General features: G+C 45.2%; 1 protein-coding gene across 1 annotated transcript in view; it reads left to right on the forward strand.

Moving 5' to 3' along the window:
- Window positions 1-19,620, forward strand: part of LOC126100991 (spidroin-1) — a 117,667-nt gene that overhangs the window by 41,226 nt on the left and 56,821 nt on the right. Inside the window, exons 3-4 of the mRNA XM_049911658.1 lie at window positions 2,400-2,708; window positions 10,876-11,138. Coding sequence (XP_049767615.1) covers window positions 2,400-2,708; window positions 10,876-11,138 — 572 coding nt within the window. The remainder of the gene's footprint in view (window positions 1-2,399; window positions 2,709-10,875; window positions 11,139-19,620) is intronic.

A 19,620-nucleotide genomic window follows, 5' to 3' on the forward strand; every position in this document is an offset into this window, starting at 1 on the left:
TCTACCATTCCACTCCCAAACAGCGCGCGGGAAAAACGAACACCTAAACCTTTCTGTTCGAACTCTGATTTCTCTTATTTTATTTTGATGATCATTCCTACCTATGTAGGTTGGGCTCAACAAAATATTTTCTCATTCGAAAGAGAAAGTCGGTGACTGAAATTTCGTAAATAGATCTCGCCGCGACGAAAAACGTCTTTGCCTTAATGAATTCCATCCCAACTCGCGTATCATATCTGCCACACTCTCTCCCCTATTACGTGACAATACAAAACGAGCTGCCCTTTTTTGCACCCTTTCGATGTCCTCCGTCAATCCCACCTGGTAAGGATCCCACACCGCGCAACTATATTCTAACAGAGGACGAACGAGTGTAGTGTAAGCTGTCTCTTTAGTGGACTTGTTGCGTCTTCTAAGTGTCCTGCCAATGAAAACCAACCTTTGGCTCGCCTTCCCCACAATATTGTCTATGTGGACTTTCCAACTGAAGTTGTTCGTAATTTTAACACCCATGTACTTAGTTGAATTGACAGCCTTGAGAATTGTACTATTTATCGAGTAATCGAATTCCAACGGATTTCTTTTGGAACTCATGTGGATCACCTCACACTTTTCGTTATTTAGCGTCAACTGCCACCTACCACACCATACAGCAATCTTTTCTAAATCGCTTTGCAACTGATACTGGTGACCTTACTAGACGGTAAATTACAGCATCATCTGCGAACAACCTAAGAGAACTGCTCAGATTGTCACCCAGGTCATTTATATAGATCAGGAACAGCAGAGGGCGAAGGACGCTTACCTGGAGAACACCTGATATCACTTCAGTTTTACTCGATGATGTTCCGTCTATTACTACGAACTGCGACCTTCCTGACAGGAAATCATGAATCCAGTCGCACAACTGAGACGATACCCCATAGACCCGCAGCTTGAGTAGAAGTCGCTTGTGAGGAACGGTGTCAAGAGCTTTCCGGAAATCAAGAAATACGGAATCAACTTGAGATCCCCTGTCGATAGCGGCCATTACTTCGTGCGAATAAAGAGCTAGCTGCGTTGGACAAGAACGATGTTTTCTGAAACCATGCTGATTACGTATCAATAGATCGTTCCCTTCGAGGTGATTCACAATCTTTGAATACAGTATATGCTCCAAAACGCTACTGCAAACCGACGTCAATGACATAGGTCTGTAATTCGATGGATTAGTCCTACTACCCTTCTTAAACACTGGTGCGACCTGCGCAATTTTCCAATCTGTAGGTACAGATCTATCGGTGAGCGAGCGGTTGTATATGATTGCTAACAAGGGAACCTCCCCATCGCACCCCCCTCAGAATTAGTTATTAGTTGGCACAGTGGATAGGCCTTGAAAAACTGAGTACAGATCAATCGAGAAAACAGGAAGAAGTTGTGTGGAACTATGAAAAAAGTAAGCAAAATATACAAACTGAGTAGTCCATGTGGAATATAGGCAACATGAAAGACAGTGTAAGCGTAGGAGCGCCGTGGTCCCGTGGTTAGCGCGAGCAGCTGTGGACCTAGAGGTCCTTGGTTCAAGTTTTCCCTCGAGTGAAAATTTTACTTTCTTTATTTTCGCAAAGTTATGATCTGTCCGTTCGTTCACTGACGTCTCTCTTCACTGTAATAAGTTTAGCGTCTGTGGTTTGCGACCGCACCGCAAATCCGTGCGATCGTTATTGAAGTCGCGAGCTATATTTGCTGGATTCATATTGCCCACGGAATACATCTCACGTATTTAATACACTCCCGTCCAAAGTAGCGAACAGTCAACTGCCAGCCAGGGAGCCTCTTTAGCAGGAATACTCTCTCTTCCGTGCGCTGTAGTCGACTGACGTCGTCTGTTTCGATGTTTGTTTAGGTGTGGCGTCCACATACTACGGCGCAGTTACCTCGCATCGGACGGACGGACAGATAATAATTGTCCGAAAAATAAAAAAATTAAACTTTTCAGTCGATGGACGACTTGAACCAAGGACCTGGCGTTCCGCAGTCGCTCACGCTAACCGCGGGACCACGGCGCTGTAGAGCTCACATTGTGCTTGGTGTTGGCTATGTTGCGCATTGACTACTCAGTTTGTATATTTTGCTTATTTTTTCATAGTCCCACACAACTTCTTCCTGTTTTCTCGACTGATCTGGATTCAGTTTTTCAAGGCCTATCCACTGTGCCAACTTATAACTAAATCTGAGTGGGGTGCGATGGGGAGGTTCCCTTGTAAGTAGGGAGCTATTGTATCATCGTAATCTGAAAGAAACCTAATCGGTACACAATATTCCGTGTCGGCCCTCGCGGTCACTGCTGTGAGCTGCCTGCGGTGCCGCTGCCCGCTCGCCGCTGGAGCCACCTGCTGCAGCAGCGCGCTTGCCGGCAGGTCCGCCGTCGCTGCACTTCCACACGGCGACGTCGCGCAACGGCGTGGTGCAGGGCCGCTGGGGCGAGCGCTCCCGCCCCGACACCGTCTACTCGGCGGGTCCCCGCGGCTACCGCGTGCGCGGCGCCGGCGTCCACCGCCGCATGGACCTGTCGCAGGCGGTCATCCCGTACCGGCCGCCCGTGCCGCAGGACAGCCCCCAGTACCAGCCCACCTACTCCGGCTACCACGACCCCAACGAGAACCCCAGCTACCAGTTCACCATCAACGAGCGCGAGCTTCAGCGCACCGAGGACAGCGACGCCCTAGGTGAGTCCTCATTGGCCCTACACTTACTTCTGTATAACACCGGCAGAGAGTCCTGGCGGACGCCCACCTGTTGCAGTTACCACAGTCCCAAGGAGGACCCCAGTTGCATGGTCTCCATGAGTGAGTAAGAGCTACAGTACACTGAGGACAACAATTCCAATGGTGAACCCACATTCATCATACAGTTCCTCTCTACAATTTGGATATAGTGCTACCAATTGTCAACCACCTTTCCTGGACGCTACACCCCAAATGGGGGCTCTAGCTACCACTTTTTCTTCGATTTGCTGCCTGCTGGAATAGAAATATTTACCATCAGCTGATAGATTATAAAACTTTATTTAGGTTACTAGTTACAACGCCTCAGTAGCGAATCCTGTAGGCTCAAGTAATCAAATGTCCAGAGTATTTCAGGTATATACCGGGTGATCAAAAAGTCAGTATAAATTTAAAAACTGAATAAATCACGGAATAATGTAGATAGAGAGATACAAATTGACACACATGCTTGGAATGACATGGCGTTTTATTATAACCAAAAAAATACAAAAGTTCAAAAAATGTCCGACAGATGGCGCTTCATCTGGTCAAATGGTTCAAATGGCTCTGAGCACCATGGGACTTAACATCTATGGTCATCAGTCCCCTAGAACTTAGAACTACTTAAACCTAACTAACCTAAGGACATCACACAACACCCAGTCATCATCATCTGGTCAGAATAGCAATAATTAGCATAACAAAGTACGACAAAGCAATGATGATGTTCTTTACAGGAAATGCTCAATATGTCCACCATAATTCCTCCACAATAGCTGTAGTCGAGGAATAAAACAGCACTGTAAAGCATGTCCGGAGTTATGGCGAGGCGTTGGCGTCGGATGTTGTCTGTCAGCATCCCTAGAGGTGTCGGTCGATCACGATACAGTTGCGACTTCAGGTAACCCCAAAGCCAATAATCGCACGGACGGAGGTCTGGGGACCTGGGAGACCAAGCATGACGAAAGTGGCGGCTGAGCACACGATTATCACCAAACGACGCGCATTTGTCGGACATTTTGTGAACTTTGTTTTTTTTTTTGTTTTTATTTTTATTTTTTTTTTGTTCTAATAAAGCCCCATGTCATTCCAAGCATGTGTGTCTTTTTGTACCTCTCTATCTACATTATTCCGTGATTTATTCAGTTTCCAAATTTATACTGACTTTTTGATCACCCGGTATGTGCATAATACTGAAAGTGCTGTAGTGACTGCATGCTATAGCAGTGTTTCGACACACTATTCGAAAGATTTATATCGAATCCAGCTACTTTAGCTTTTCCTGTGTTATCGTATACGACTGGAATCATCTGGATGTTTGAGGTATTGGAGTCTGGAGGAGACGCTACTAAGGCATTGAAACTAATGCCCAAAATAAAGTTTTCAATAACGGCTGATGGTAAATGCTGCTACAACAGTGCGACTAGCCGCTGTTCCTCACTCCATATTTTTATGTTGGATTTACGAATTCCTGAGTGGGTCTACTAACCCCATGTAATTTCCTACCTATGATGTTGGTAGAGTGGTCTCCACTGGGTGTCCAACTGTTCTGGATCCAAATGAGTAGCTACCAATCTGCCTTCAATCAGTTCGTGCTGGAGTGCATCAAGGACAGAGATTCCTAAGGAGGGTTACATTCCCCATAGAGTTCCCTCTATGAAGCAGGTATAGTGGTCCGCAGTGGTATTCAGAAAAGGGTTGGAAGAAGACAGAGCCGACGCTGTACTGTGGGGTGGACAGATGACATCATAACGTGTGCGATGGTAAGACATACATCTGAAGAGCATAATGTAAGGAGAATTCTAGAGGAGATATTTATCCCGCAGAGGTATTTCTAATACTTGTCGACCTACAAAAAGTATTCGACCATGTAAAATGGTGCAAAATTCTTACGAAAGTAACTGCAAGCTATTGGGAAACCCCAGCAATACACAGTATGTACAAGAAACAAGAGGCAACAATGAGAATGGGAGACCAAGAACTAAGTTCTCGACTCTATATATCTGAAAAACAATGATGGAAATAAAAATAAAGGTTCACAGTGGGATCAGAATTCAGGGAAAGAGTATATCGACGATAAAATCCGCAGATTACTTTGATGTACCGGGTGAAAGAGAGGAAGAGCTGCAGTACCTGATGAATGGAATGAGCAGTCTAATGAGTACACAGTATGGATTGAGAGTGACACGAAAGTAAGGACGAGTAAAATAAATGAGATTACCGATACGTTTATTAAAATTGGGGACGACGAAGCAGACAACATGTAGGTTTTCTTCTGAGTTGGAGGTAAAATTACACATGACGGACGAAGCAAGGAGAACATAAAAATCAGAGCAGCACATTCACTCCTGACCAAAAGAAGTTTACTAGTATCAATCATAGACTTTACTTTGGTGAAGAAATATCTGAGTATGTAAGTCTGGACCACAGAACTGTAAGAAAGGTGATCATAGTCCAATGACAAACTAGCAAAGAAGAGAATCGTAGCATTTGGGATGTGGTGCTATAGAAGGATGCTGAAAATAACATGGACTGATGAGGTAAAGAATATGGAGGTTCTCCACATATTTGGTGAAAAACGAACATTTGGAGAACACTGACAAGAAGAAGGTACTGGATGATAGGACATATGTTAGAGCACCATGCAATAAATTCACTGGTACTTTATGGGAGCTGGAAAGGGTAAAAATCTAGAGAGAGGTCAAATGTTGGAATATATCGTACAGTATTTGATGATGTTGACTATATTTACTACTCAGGGATGAAGAGATTAGCACAGCAGAAAAAGGTGTGGCGAGGAACATCAACCCAGTCAGCAGTCTGATGACCCAAAAAAGGTATTAAACGGCTAATAATAATGAGTCAGACGTACATCCTAATTTGAAAATAATAAGCATAGAGTGCTGAAGTACATACATCAAAAACAGTTTTGCATCACCCCAGTTCCCAGAACTCCTGAAGATAGACGTTGAATGTGGATATTGTATCACAGACACAGTCCCTTAGACTGTTCAGATATATCACTCAATCGGCCCAAAGATGTAAACAGCCATGCATGAGCAGCGCCTATTAGACCGTGGGGGTCCGACAGCCGATCAGTTCCAGTCATTCCACCACGAAGGAGGTACACGGCTCCTGTTGTCTGTAGTCCAACCATGCATAGACGGTCGACACCGCGGTTTGATCGCTTCCGCATTCTTACTTTGTGCCAGGAAGGGCTCTCAATAAGGGAAGTGTCCAGGCGTCTCGGAGTGAACCAAAGCGATGTTGTTCTGATATGGAGGAGATACAGAGAGACAGGAACTGTCGATTATATGCCTCGTTCACGCCGCCCGAGGGCTACTACTGCTGTGGATGACCGCAACCTACCGATTACGGCTCGGAGGAACCCTGATAGTAACGCCACCATATTGAATACTGCTTTTCGTGCAGCCACACGACATAGTATTACGACTCAAACTATGCGCAATAGGCTGCATGATGCGCAACTTCACTCCCAGTGTCCATGGGGAGGTCTATCTTTGCATCCCCGACATCATGCAGCGCGGTGCAAATGAGTCCAACAACATGCCGAATGGATCGCTAAGGACTGGCATCACGTTCTCTTCACCAATGAGTGTAGCATATGCCTTCAACCAGCTGAGACGTCTTTGGAGGCAACCTGGTCAGGCAGAACGCCTTAGACACACTCTCCAGCGAGTTGGAGGTTCCCTGATGTTTTGGGGTAGCATCATGTGGGGCCGACGTACGCCGCTGCTGGTCATGGAAGGCGCCATAACGGCTGCACGATACGCGCATGCCATCCTTCGACCGACTGTGCAACCATATCGGCAGCATATTGGCGAGGGATTCGTATTCATGGGCAACAATTCGTGCCCCCATCCTGCACATGTTCTGAATGACTTCTTTCAGGATAAAGACATCACTCGAATAGAGTGGCCAGCATGTTCTCCAGACATGAACACTATCGAAAATGGTTGTTTATGGACTACGTGACCCACCAAACACTCTGAGCGATCTACTCCGAATCACCAGTTGAAGATTGGGACAATCTGGACCAACAGTGCCCTGATGAACTTGTGGATCGTATGCCACGACGAATAGAGGTATGCATGAATGCAAGAGAACGTGTTACTGGGAATTAGAGGTACCGGTGTGTACAGCAATCTGGACCACCTTTCGAAGGTCTTGCTGTATGGTGATACAACATGGAGTGTGTGGTTTTTATGAGAAATTTTCTGTACAGGTTTCGGAACTCTCGGAAACGAGATGATGCAAAACATTTTTTCATGTGTGTATAAAATTGTCCGATGTTTCGGTCACTGTTGAAAGTGGCCTTTCTCAGTGCTGCGTCACTTCAGGAAGACCACTTGCAAGAGTGGCCGAAACGGCGGTCAGTTTTAGATATTGACAATCCGGTCAACAGTCCAGAAGAACTTTATTGGCAACGACAACGGCCGCGGAAGCCTGCGCTTACATTTAAAAATTGTTTGTCTCTATAATCTTGTATGACGTTAAATTGTAGCTCTCTTGCTACGCGTACACTGTGTTTGGTATGCCTCATCTATGCGAGATTATTTTAGACCAGGGGTCTCCAAACTTTTTAGTCCGCGGGACACATTGACTCCTCCACGAAGTCATAAGGGCCAAGATCTACCTAGTGGAATTAAAGCACCCTTGCACTCCATGATCACCGTAATGTAAGGCTACAGGAAAGATGAAATCGCAAAAATCTACGGTCGTGGGAACAGCTAGCACTGAAATGAACTATGATTTTTATTTAATTACATAATTTTGATTGGTGGACGTACCTGACTGAACTTCAGTTTGAAATTATTGATTTGCAATGTAGCGACTTTTTTTAAAGAAAAACATTCAAAGTCAACACTACTGGAATTTTGTAAGTGTCTTCCATCCACACAGTTTCCAAATTTACGTAAATTTGCCCGTGGCTTTTTTTCGCTTTTGGCACTGCTTATTTGTGTGAAAAAACTTTTTCCAAAATGAAAAATTCAAAAAGTGTTTACAGATCAAAATTTAGTGACGAGCATTTGAAGTCGCTGATGATTCTCTCTAACAGTACACTTGATCCACAACTGGAGGTAACTATGAAAGGAAAGTTACAGCTACATAAAAGTCACTAATTATCACTAAGATGTTAAAATTGTTTTACGTGTATAATCTAACAATGTGAGTTTTCAAGATATAAATTAATTACAGTTATTTTTATACATCAGTTACAACTAAAATATCCAATATCGTCATGTACACCCGGTATTGTATTTTCTTTACATTACCTTTAAATAAAAATATGTTATACGATTTACTTGCTATCTGTATTATACAATGTAATCAAAAGAAAGTGAAACCTCGCTTAAGAAGCATCTTCCATAATGATTGATTACTAAGGCTAGCCGCCGAAGTGGCGTCCATTTGAAAGACTTGCACCACACTCGTGAGTAGAATAAAATGCAAAGAATTTTTTTACTTAAAATGTTGTCGCCAAACTAGTCTGTTAACCGTTCTTTTTTTTTTTCACTATCGCACGGAGAATGGTCTGTCTGCTTATTGTGGACAGCCACAAGTTTAAACATGACCTTCAGCTTTGTAAAGATAGAGCCCCGACAATGTCGCGGTGTATTGGTCGCGATAGGTCTCGAAACTCAATTGTTGGCAGTATAGGTACCTCTCAAATACGAGGGGTGTCCAGAAAGTAAGTTCCGATCGGTCGCGAAATGGAAACGACTATGAAAATCCGATGAAGCTTTGCACAGATGTGTTGGTCAGTACATCTAGTATGACCTTAGATAGCATCACGTCGCTCTTCTCATTTCTGAGCTCGCAGTGAGTTCGTAAAGATGCCTAGAAAATAGTGCTTCCCGCCAAGTACGAGCTCCTGTCGAGAAATTTCGCCTGAAGCTATGCAGCCAACATTACATAACTGACGTGCTGTTTCTTCTTCAAGACAATTCTCAGCCGGATTCCGCAGGGGCAATGAAGATGCTACTGCATCATTTTCAATTGGAAATGTTTGATTACCAACAGCACAGCCCGTAATTGTCTCCGTCTGAGTTTCAACTCTGCTTACATGAACCACTGGCTATGAAGACAACATTTTGGCACAGACAGCGACCTATAGGTCAGCGTAGGGAATTGGCGGAAAGCACTGGCGGCTGGCTTCTATGATGAGGGTATTGGAAAGTCGGTTCAACGCTACGACAAATGCCTAAGTCAGAACGGCGACTACGTAGAGAGGTGGCTGGAAGGTGTAGCTAACTGTTACAAATAAAACATTTCTGACTTTCAATGTGGTTTCCATTTCGCGATCAATCGGAACTTACAGGGTGTTTCAAAAATGACCGGTATATTTGAAACGGCAATAAAAACTAAACGAGCAGCGATAGAAATACACCGTTTGTTGCAATATGCTTGGGACAACAGTACATTTTCAGGCGGACAAACTTTCGAAATTACAGTAGTTACAATTCTCAACAACAGATGGCGCTGCAAGTGATGTGAAAGATATAGATGACAACGCAGTCTGTGGGTGCGCCATTCTGTACGTCGTCTTTCTGCTGTAAGCCTGTGCTGTTCACAACGTGCAAGTGTGTTGTAGACAACATGGTTTATTCCTTAGAACAGAGGATTTTTCTGGTGTTGGAATTCCACGGCCTAGAACACAGTGTTGTTGCAACAAGACGAAATTTTCAACGGAGGTTTAATGTAACCAAAGGACCGAAAAGCGATACAATAAAGGATCTGTTTGAAAAATTTCAACGGACTGGGAACGTGACGGATGAACGTGCGGGAAAGGTAGGGCGAGCGCATACGGCAACCACAGAGGGCAACGCGCAGCTAGTGCAGCAGGTGATCCGACAGCGGCCTCGGGTTTCCGTTCACCGTGTTGCAGCTTCGGTCCAAATGACGCCAACGTCCACGTATCGTCTCATGCGCCAGAGTTTACACCTCTATGCGTACAAAATTCAAACGCGGCAACCTCCCAGCGCCGCTACCGTTGCTGCACGAGAGACATTCGCTAACGATATAGTGCACAGGATTGATGACGGCGATATGCATGTGGGCAGCATTTGGTTTACTGACGAAGCGTATTTTTACCTGGACGGCTTCGTCAATAAACAGAACTGGCGCATATGGGGAACCGAAAAGCCCCACGTTGCAGTCCCATCGTCCCTGCGTCCTCAAAAAGTACTGGTCTGGGCCGCCATTTCTTCCAAAGGAATCATTGGCCCATTTTTCAGATCCTAAACGATTACTGCATCACGCTATCTGGACATTCTTCGTGAATTTGTGGCGGTACAAACTGCCTTAGACGACACTGCGAACACCTCGTGGTTTATGCAAGATGGTGCCCGGCCACATCGCACGGCCGACGTCTTTAATTTCCTGAATGAATATTTCGATGATCGTGTGATTGCTTTGGGCTATCCGAAACATAGAGCAGGCGGCGTGGATTGGCCTCCCTATTCGCCAGACATGAACCCCTGTGACTTCTTTCTGTGGGGACACTTGAAAGACCAGGTGTACCGCCAGAATCCAGAAACAATTGAACAGCTGAAGCAGTACATCTCATCTGCTTGTGAAGCCATTCCGCCAGACACGTTGTCAAAGGTTTCGGGTAATTTCATTCAGAGACTACGCCATATTATTGCTACGTATGGTGGATATGTGGAAAATATCGTACTATAGAGTTTCCCAGACCGCAGCGCCATGTGTTGTTGAAAATTGTAACTACTGTAATTTCGAAAGTGTGTCTGCCTGAAAATGTACTGTTCTCCCAAGCATATTGCAACAAACGGTGTATTTCTATCGCTGCTCGTTTAGCTTTTACTGCCGTTTCAAATATACCGGTCATTTTTTAAACAGCCTGTACTTTCTGGACAGCCCTCGTACTTGGCGGGCCGGACACCGGGGTTGTCCGGCCAGCTAACGCGGGTCGGTTTGCCGGGCCGTAGTTTGGAGACCCCTGTTTTAGACGACCAGCTTTGCCCAGTACTACAGTCCGACATACAGTGTTAATGCGCGTAAACCTGCGAGCGTGACACCTCCTGCGCGATACGCCACCTGCACGAGGCTGCCAGCCGCGAGTGACCACTGTGCCTGTCGGCAGGGCGCGTGAAGGGCCGCTACTCGTTCGTGGACGACGCGGGCGAGCGGCACACGGTGGAGTACGTGGCGGGCTCGGGCACCGGCTTCCAGGTGCTGACGGCGCACCCCGACCTGTCGGTCGGCGGCCCGCTGTTCGTGCAGGCGCCGCCGGGCCGGCCGCGGCCAGGGGACGCCAGGCTGCCCAGGGGCAGGTCGGAGGTCACCCGCCGGCTGGACGGCACCTACAGCTTCAAGGCGGCCGGGCCCACGTCGCGCCGCGAGGAGGTCAGTCATATCTCTAACAGGGGAACCTCCCCATCGCACCCCCCTCAGATTTAGTTATAAGTTGGCACAGTGGATAGGGCTCGAAAAACTGAACACAGATCAATCGAGAAAACAGGAAGAAGTTGCGTGGAACTACGAAAAAAATAAGCAAAATATACAAACTGAGTAGTTCATGTGCAAGACAGGCGATATCTAGGACGCTCTGAGCTCAGGAGCGCCGTGGTCCCGTGGTTAGCATTAGCAGCTGCGGAACGAGAGGTTCAAGTCTTCCCTCGAGCGAAAAGTTTAATTTTTTATTTTTAGACAATTATTATCTGTCCGTCCGATGCGATCACTTTTTTGGGAGTGATTATCACATCCACAAGAATACCTAAATCGGCCAAGGTGGAAGAATCTCTTTACCCATTCGCCAAGTGTACAAGTAAGGTGGGTCGACAACATATTCCTGTCATGTGACGCACATGCCGTCAACAGTGTCGTATAGAATGTATCAGACGTGTTTTCCTGTGGAGGAATCGGTTAACCTATGACCTTGCGATCAAATGTTTTCGGTTCCCATTGGAGAGGCACGTCCTTTCGTCTACTAAGCGCACGGTTTTGCGGTGCGGTCGCAAAACACAGACACTAAACTTATTACAGTGAACAGAGACGTCAATGAACGAACGGACAGATCATAACTTTGCGAAAATAAAGTAAGTATACTTCTCACTCGAGGGAAAACTTGAACTAAGGACCTCTCGTTCCGCAGCTGCTCACGCTAACCACGGGACCACTGCGCTCCTCAGCTCACAGTGTCCTTCATATTGCGTATCTTGCGCTTGGACTACTCAGTTTGTATATTTTGCTTATTTTTTTCATAGTTCCACACAACTTCTTCCTGTTTTCTCGATTGATCTGTGTTCAGTTTTTCAAGGCCTATCCACTATGCCAACTTATAACTAAATCTGAGGGGGGTGCGATGGGGAGGTTCCCTTGTAAGCATCCCCTTCTCAGGCCGGCAGATCGGCCAACGCCACCCATCCAGCGGGGTCTGTCCCGACGTGTTCGCCTTTGTGCTCCAGAAGCGTAGGCTCCACTGGCGTACCGGCCAGCTACTGCCTCTGACCTCTACCTGCTTCCACACTTCGTTCTTTTCCCTTCTGATTGGGCGTGGTGAAAAGTGGCACGCGACTTGGCGCAGGTAGGGCCTGCCAAGCAGTCAGTGCGCCCACACACAGTCAAACAGGTCAACGACCCATTTAGCGGGAGGGGGATGGCCGACTCGTAGGTCTGTGAATGGTCAGCTTTACATGTACTCACCGGTGCTACACAACAGCACCAACTGAAACGTCCCCTTGGAAAAATTTATCAATTACTGTGCTGGAAAACCGCTTACGTTATTTGATTTTCAAACAGCTGAGCAGAACTGAACGTACTCAGACATTTCGCTCTTTACTTATTCTGATCAACACTAAACTGACACACAATATTTTTAGCGCAACGCAATCTCACTTTTAATAATCCCTACAAAAGAATGGCCCTGACAAACAATAACCTATACCCTCCATGAATCACTTACCCCACAAAAATCTTCGTTACTGGAACTACTGCAATACAGCTGCCAGCTAAATAAAAGATTCTAACTATTGAAGGCACTAACTACTGACAGGAATATGTAGCAAATGAGAGATTTTGATACAGAACAAACAATGTATTTACCTTAATAGCGTTCAAAAGTCATAATATATATATATATATATATATATATATATATATATATCAGTTCACGACATCCAGTCTTACAAATTTACTGTCTCTGATGTACACACGTCCAGATCATCCGCTGTCAAAACTCCGCCATCTCTCTCCCCACATCCACCACTGCTGGCGGCTCACCTCCAACTGCGCAACGCTATGCGCTGTTAACAGCCAACTGCCCAACACTACAATAGCAAAATACAACAATGCGAACCAGCCACAGATTGCACACAGCACAGTCAGTGATTTTCATATAGAGCGCTACATGGCGTTACCAACATAAAAACCCAAACAGCCTACTTACACAACACACATGCACATGTTGTTGCCTTCAGTCCAAAAACTGGGTTGATCAGTTCTGCATGCTTGTTTGTCCTCAGCAGTATTCTTAATTTCTGCATATTCCATAAGATAAAAAGTATCCAACACTTATTAGAGGACATTAACACGTGGTGTGTCCACCATTCACTTTTGAGACTGTTTCGACACTGCAATGACACTTTCAGTGTTATGTCTAAATATGGAGAAATGGCAGCTCATTCCTCCTCAAGACTCGAAACCAGAGAATACAGTGTTGTTGGATCTGGAGTGAAATCGACGATCTTACTCGCCCAAAAAGTATTACATTGGGTTCAGGTCGGGACACTGGGCAGGCCATTTCGTTCCAGGAATGTTATTGTTCACGGAACATTGCCTAACAGATGGTGTTTTATACTCAGGTGACAGAACTCATGGATCATATCCTAATATCAAGTCGGATTTCCTTCTTCCCACCATAGTGCAGCAACAGTGCAGCATGCAGTCAACAAGCCGTAAGAAGTCCTCTGCAGAAATATTTAGCCATGCTGCCTTCATAGCGGTCCATAATTGCGAAAGTCGTGCTAGAGCAGGATATTGTGCACAAACTGACCTCGCCATTATTTCCCGTAAATGTTCGATACGATTCATGTCGGCCTGTCTGGGCAACCAAATCATTCGCTCGACCCGGCCAGTGTGGCCGAGCACTTCTAGGCGCATCAGTCTGGAACCGTGCGACCGCTACTGTCGCAGGTTCGAATCCTGCCTCGGGCATGGATGTGTGTGATGCCCTTAGGTTAGTTAGGCTTAAGTAGTTCTAAGTTCTAGGAGACTGATGACCTCAGCTGTTAAGTCCCATAGTGCTCAGAGCCATTTGTACCATTTTGAACCATTCGCTCGAATTGTCCATAAACTTCTTCAAACCAACGGCGAATAGCTATGACCTGGTTAGATGGTGCACTGTAAAATGTAAACTTTCACGGCCGGAAATGTCACAATTAATAAAATATTCCGGGCTATTATGCCGTTGTCCAATGGGTTTCACGTTAAAACCCGACGTTTCGTCCCTATCTGCGGAGTACGTTTTCAAGGGGATCCTAATTTTTTTCAAAAACCTGTCATCCGTCAAAATTCCGTCGTTGTTTGGGAACATGTTTCCAAATAGCCGAACTGAACTGTTTTCAGTCAATGAACCAGTCCATTCCCTGGAAACACAGCCCACACATTTAGGAATCCACCATCAGCTTGCTCAATGCCCCGTCGACAACTTGCTTTCACAGCATCGCGGAGTCTGCGCCACACTCGAATCATACAGTCAACTCTTTCCAATTTAAATCAGGACTGATCTGACCAGACCACCGTTTTCCAGTCGTCTAGGTCCCAACTCCATATGGTCACGAGCCCAAGAGAGGGCTGCAGGTGATATCGAACTGTTAGTGAAGGGAGGATATAAGATCAACATCAACAAAAGCAAAACGAGGATAATGGAATTTAGTCGAATTAAGTCGGGTGATGTTGAGGGTATTAGATTAGGAAATGAGACACTTAAAGTAGTAAAGGAGTTTTGCTATTTGGGGAGCAAAATAACTGATGATGGTCGAAGTAGAGAGGATATAAAATGTAGACTGGCAATGGCAAGGAAAGCGTTTCTGAAGAAGAGAAATTTGTTAACATCGAGTATAGATTTAAGTGTCATGAAGTCGTTTCTGAAAGTATTTGTATGGAGTGTAGCCATGTATGGAAGTGAAACGTGGACGGTAAATAGTTTGTACAGGAAGATAATAGAAGCTTTCGAAATGTGGTGCTACAGAAGAATGCTGAATGTTAGATGGGTAGATCACATAACTAATGAGGAAGTATTGAATAGGATTGGGGAGAAGAGAAGTTTGTGTCAGAACTCGACAAGAAGAAGGAATCGGTTGGTAGGACATGTTCTGAGGCATCAAGGGATCACCAATTTAGTATTGGAGGGCAGCGTGGAGGGTAAAAATCGTGGGGGGAGACCAAGAGATGAATACATTAAGCAGATTCAGAAGGATGTAGGTTGCAGTAGGTACTGGGAGATGAAGAAGATTGCACGGGATAGAGTAGCATGGAGAGCTACATCAAACCAATCTCAGGACTGAAGACCACAGCAACAACAACAGTCAAGGCACTGGCGTCGCTCATGTGCTCTCATAATCTGTGAACGCCAAATCTCACTTCACTGCCCTAACGCACACGTTAGTCGTACGTCCCACATTGTTTTTCGTGCTCATTTTTCCGCACTATTGCTCGTCTGTTAGCACTGCCAACCCTACACAAACCCCGCCACTCTAGGTCGTTAATTGAAGGACGTTAAGCAAATGGCTCTGAGCACTATGGGACTTAACATCTATGGTCATCAGTCCCCTAGAACTTAGAACTACTTAAACCTAACCTAACCTAAGGACAGCACACAACACCCAGTCATCACGAGGCAGAGAAAATCCCTGACCCCGCCGGGAATCGAACCCGGGAACCCGGGCGTGGGAAGCGAGAACGCTACCGCACGACCACGCGCTGCGGACGGACGTTAAGCATTGCGTTGTCCATGATGAGAGGTAATGTCTAAAATTTGGCATTCTCGGCACACTCTTGACACTATGAATATTGAATTTCCTAACTACTTCGGAAATGGAATGTTCTACGCGTCTAGCTCCACCTTTGTTCTGCTCACAAAGTCTGTTAATTCTCGTTGTTCGCCTACAATCACGTCGGAACGCTTTCCACATGAATCACCTGAGTACAAATGACAACTTCGCCAATGCACTCCCTTTTTATACCGTCTGTATGCGATAGTAGCGCCATCTGCTAAAAAAATGTCCAAATGTGTATGAAATCTTATGGGACTTAACCGCTAAGGTCATCAGTCCCTAAGCTTACACACTACTTAACCTAAATTATCCTAAGGTCAAACACGCACACCCATGCCCGAGGGAGGACTCGAACTTCCGCCGGGACCAGCCGCACAGTCCACGACTGCAGCGCCCTAGACCGCTCGGCTAATCCCGCGCGGCCTGCCACCTGTATATGTAGGTGTCTCTAGCTCGTGACTCATTGTGAGACAATGTATATTGCCATTCCGATGGAAACAATCATCGTCTCCGAACAGATTTTCTACTCTGAGCATTACGCAATGTTGCAAAACGTGTTCACATACTTCCGCATTCTGCATTATCTTAAGCTCAATAAGAGGCTCACACCCCGCCCACGAGAAACACGACCGTACTGTAACAAAGTGTTGTGGGTTGGCAGGAGAGCCAACACCGTGTTATTAGAGGAAGCCGAAAGGCACGCGTTTTAGCTCACGCAGGCTGGCGTGAGGTCTGGAACAGGACAAGGAAATTAGAATTTAGAAAAAACGGACGTAGCTGGTGGCATACTTAACTTTAATCCATAAATGGTGAACGTCGCTCTTGACTGTACATTACTCACAATATCAATAGTAACTGAACATGGCGCCTTGCTAGGTCGTAGCAAATGACGTAGCTGAAGGCTATGCTAACTATCGTCTCGGCAAATGAGAGCGTATTTTGTCAGTGAACCATCGCTAGCAAAGTCGGCTGTACAACTGGGGCGAGTGCTAGGAAGTCTCTCTAGACCTGCCGTGTGGCGGCGCTCGGTCTGCAATCACTGATAGTGGCGACACGCGGGTCCGACGTATACTAGCGGACTGGCGGTCAACGGCTCGATGAAATCATTCCGAGGTATTCACCGTCAGTCACACTCGGTGATGGTACTAACAAATCTCTCATCTATCCTATCTTCTTTTTATATTCTTCTTAAAAACTACAAAATTTTATTTATATTTCAACCTCAAATTATTGTTATTTTGAATCATTCTTTGTAAATGTTGTAGATAAAACAAAATGAAAGAAAACTGTAAAAAGATGAAAATCGAAAATTGTAAGATGTACGACCTGTTTTAAACATCAGGTAACAGGTCTATAATTTGGCAATAAATAAATAAATAAATAATACTAGCGGACCGCGGCCGATTTAAAGGCTACCACCTAGCAAGTGTGGTGTCTGGCGGTGACACCACACAAAGCTCACCTGTGTACTTGACTGTCGTCACAAGACGTCCAGGCATTCACCAAACCCAAACACTCCAGTCGGATTGGCGCAGGCTACAGCGTGATTCGTCAGCCCAAATCACTCGTTTCCAGGCATCCACTGTCTAAATGCGTCGCTAATTACACCAACTCAAAGGTCGAACGTCGCTTAGCACTGACTAAAGAAACGCATGGCTTATGAGGAGCTGCTCCACAATCGTGTCCCGTTCTTTTTAAATTCCTCCCTACAGTCACTGTGTTTGCTGAACTGCTGGTATTATTTTCCAATTCACAAGCGATTTCTTCCGCTAATTTCATCTGATTTTTTTTAAAACCTCCTTGCACATTGTGTACATTGCTCGACGGTCTCTGACTATCAATGTATTATATTTGCTTGGTTATTCTATGGCGTTTCCCCTTTACATTCATATAAGAAACAGTCGACTAGGTCGACTTTAGAAGGTTTGACCTGTCCACGAGGGATTCGTCACTAAGGTTACATCCGATGATTAGTCCACGTTCGAACTCGATACTCACTGCCTCGTCTCTTTTTTTTTTATTTTTTTCTATCAGTCTCCTGGTGTCATGAAAAAACTGTTACAAGAGCTGAACAACACTTGAAGAAGAAAAATCGACTGTTCTCAGATAACTGATGTGCTTTTTAATGCTACTGTGAGGGGAAAACTTTTTCTTTCACTTTCAACGTGGAGTGGACTCTCTATCCTCCCTTTCAGTCCTTACAACAATTATTAGATAAGGATGAATTTTCCTGCGTCGGGTTACAGTGACAGGTTGTCAAAATTCTCCCCGGCTGGCTTTAAGCTCAGTCGTGCTCGCCTTCTCTCCTTCGTGTATCTTGCCAACTGCGAAATTGCTTTGCAACTGGGGGCGATCTGTGTCGCGAATTCAACCTTTCATAAGGTGTCTCTGAAGCGCCCTCGACGGTTTTTCTGAATGTTTTTAATCCGAATAAGATCGATTGCAACGATTTCGAGAAAAGGCTAGAACCGATGCACTCCACAATTACGGCATCGTCACCAGAATTATACAGTATAAGAAAAGGCATCGCACAGAATGCAGCATCACGGAACAAGTTTGCACCTGTTGATGTTCCTGGCACTTCCAAGGGCGCCTGGTTCTGCGTGAGATGGAAAACAGTGGGTCGAGGTGAACGCAGCGAGAAGAGGCCATCTCTCACGCGAGGTAAACAACCTGACTTCATTCTTCTGAGCCGCTCAAGACAATGGACGCAAGTCATGTCGGAAAATGACTTCAGTGGTGCGTTAGTGGGTGTTTAAGGATACAAGAGGGATTAGTTTCTTTCTTTTTTAATTATATCTTTCTTCGCGCTTCGAGTTTGCTACTGTTCTCGGCAGATTGATGAACTTTTTTTGGCATTTTGAAAGACAGATACGAAAATGATTTACTCACCACCATTTCTAAATGCCAGAAATATTCATTCTCTTCATACGACATTTTCCTTTGAGTGAATTACAGAAGTATTTTTTAGGAACACTACGTGTTTAGGAAATAAGGATAAGATATCACCGTTTACTAGCCTCAAGAAAAGTTTCTGGGTAGCAACCGCCTCTAATTCTACAGGGTGAACCTCAGTAGACCCGACGTAATTTCGGATGTTATTCAAGGATACTTTCCGAATATCTGGCATAAAGGGCCCGTGATCTGTGGAGGTTCGTTAAATAGAATTTCGTTTCAATTCTTATCCCATTTATCTTTGTACCCGTATTGCACTGAAAATATCTGCACTACAGTGAATTGTCGACGGTATTCTTTGAGTACCTTTTCCGGAAACAAACCTGTTACACTCATTAAGTGTTCTGCAACAGTGATGTCAGCTTTACTCTTAACCGCAGTCTGTACTGCTCGGTTCTGTCTCAGATTTTGCTTTTTCGGATATTGCTGATACAAAGCGGTATGGGTGGTCTTACTGATGAGGATTTGGTTGGTATGGACCCCGTGTACGCGTTCAATGAATGTGGCGCAAGAGCGAAACAACGATGCTTCGCTGAACTGTTCCTGCAGGGATGGCAACCACATCACAGCTATTTAGCTCCTGAGCGCTGTTGTATTACTGTGTGTTATGAGTTATTCGTTTTAGCGAGTGTAGATTGCGCCTTATTCACGGCTGAATATGTATTTTTACAGAAGTAGAGATAATAAGGCAACAAACCTATACAGGGTGTTACAGAAAGGTACGGCCAAACTTTCTGGAAACATTCCTCACACACAAAGAAAGAAAATATGTTATGTGGACATGTGTCCGGAAACGCTTACTTTCCATGTTAGAGCTCATTTTATTATTTCTCTTCAAATCACATTAATCATGGAATGGAAACACACAGCAACAGAAC

This window comes from Schistocerca cancellata, chromosome 9, assembly GCF_023864275.1.
Source record: "Schistocerca cancellata isolate TAMUIC-IGC-003103 chromosome 9, iqSchCanc2.1, whole genome shotgun sequence".
Lineage (NCBI taxonomy): Eukaryota > Metazoa > Arthropoda > Insecta > Orthoptera > Acrididae > Schistocerca > Schistocerca cancellata.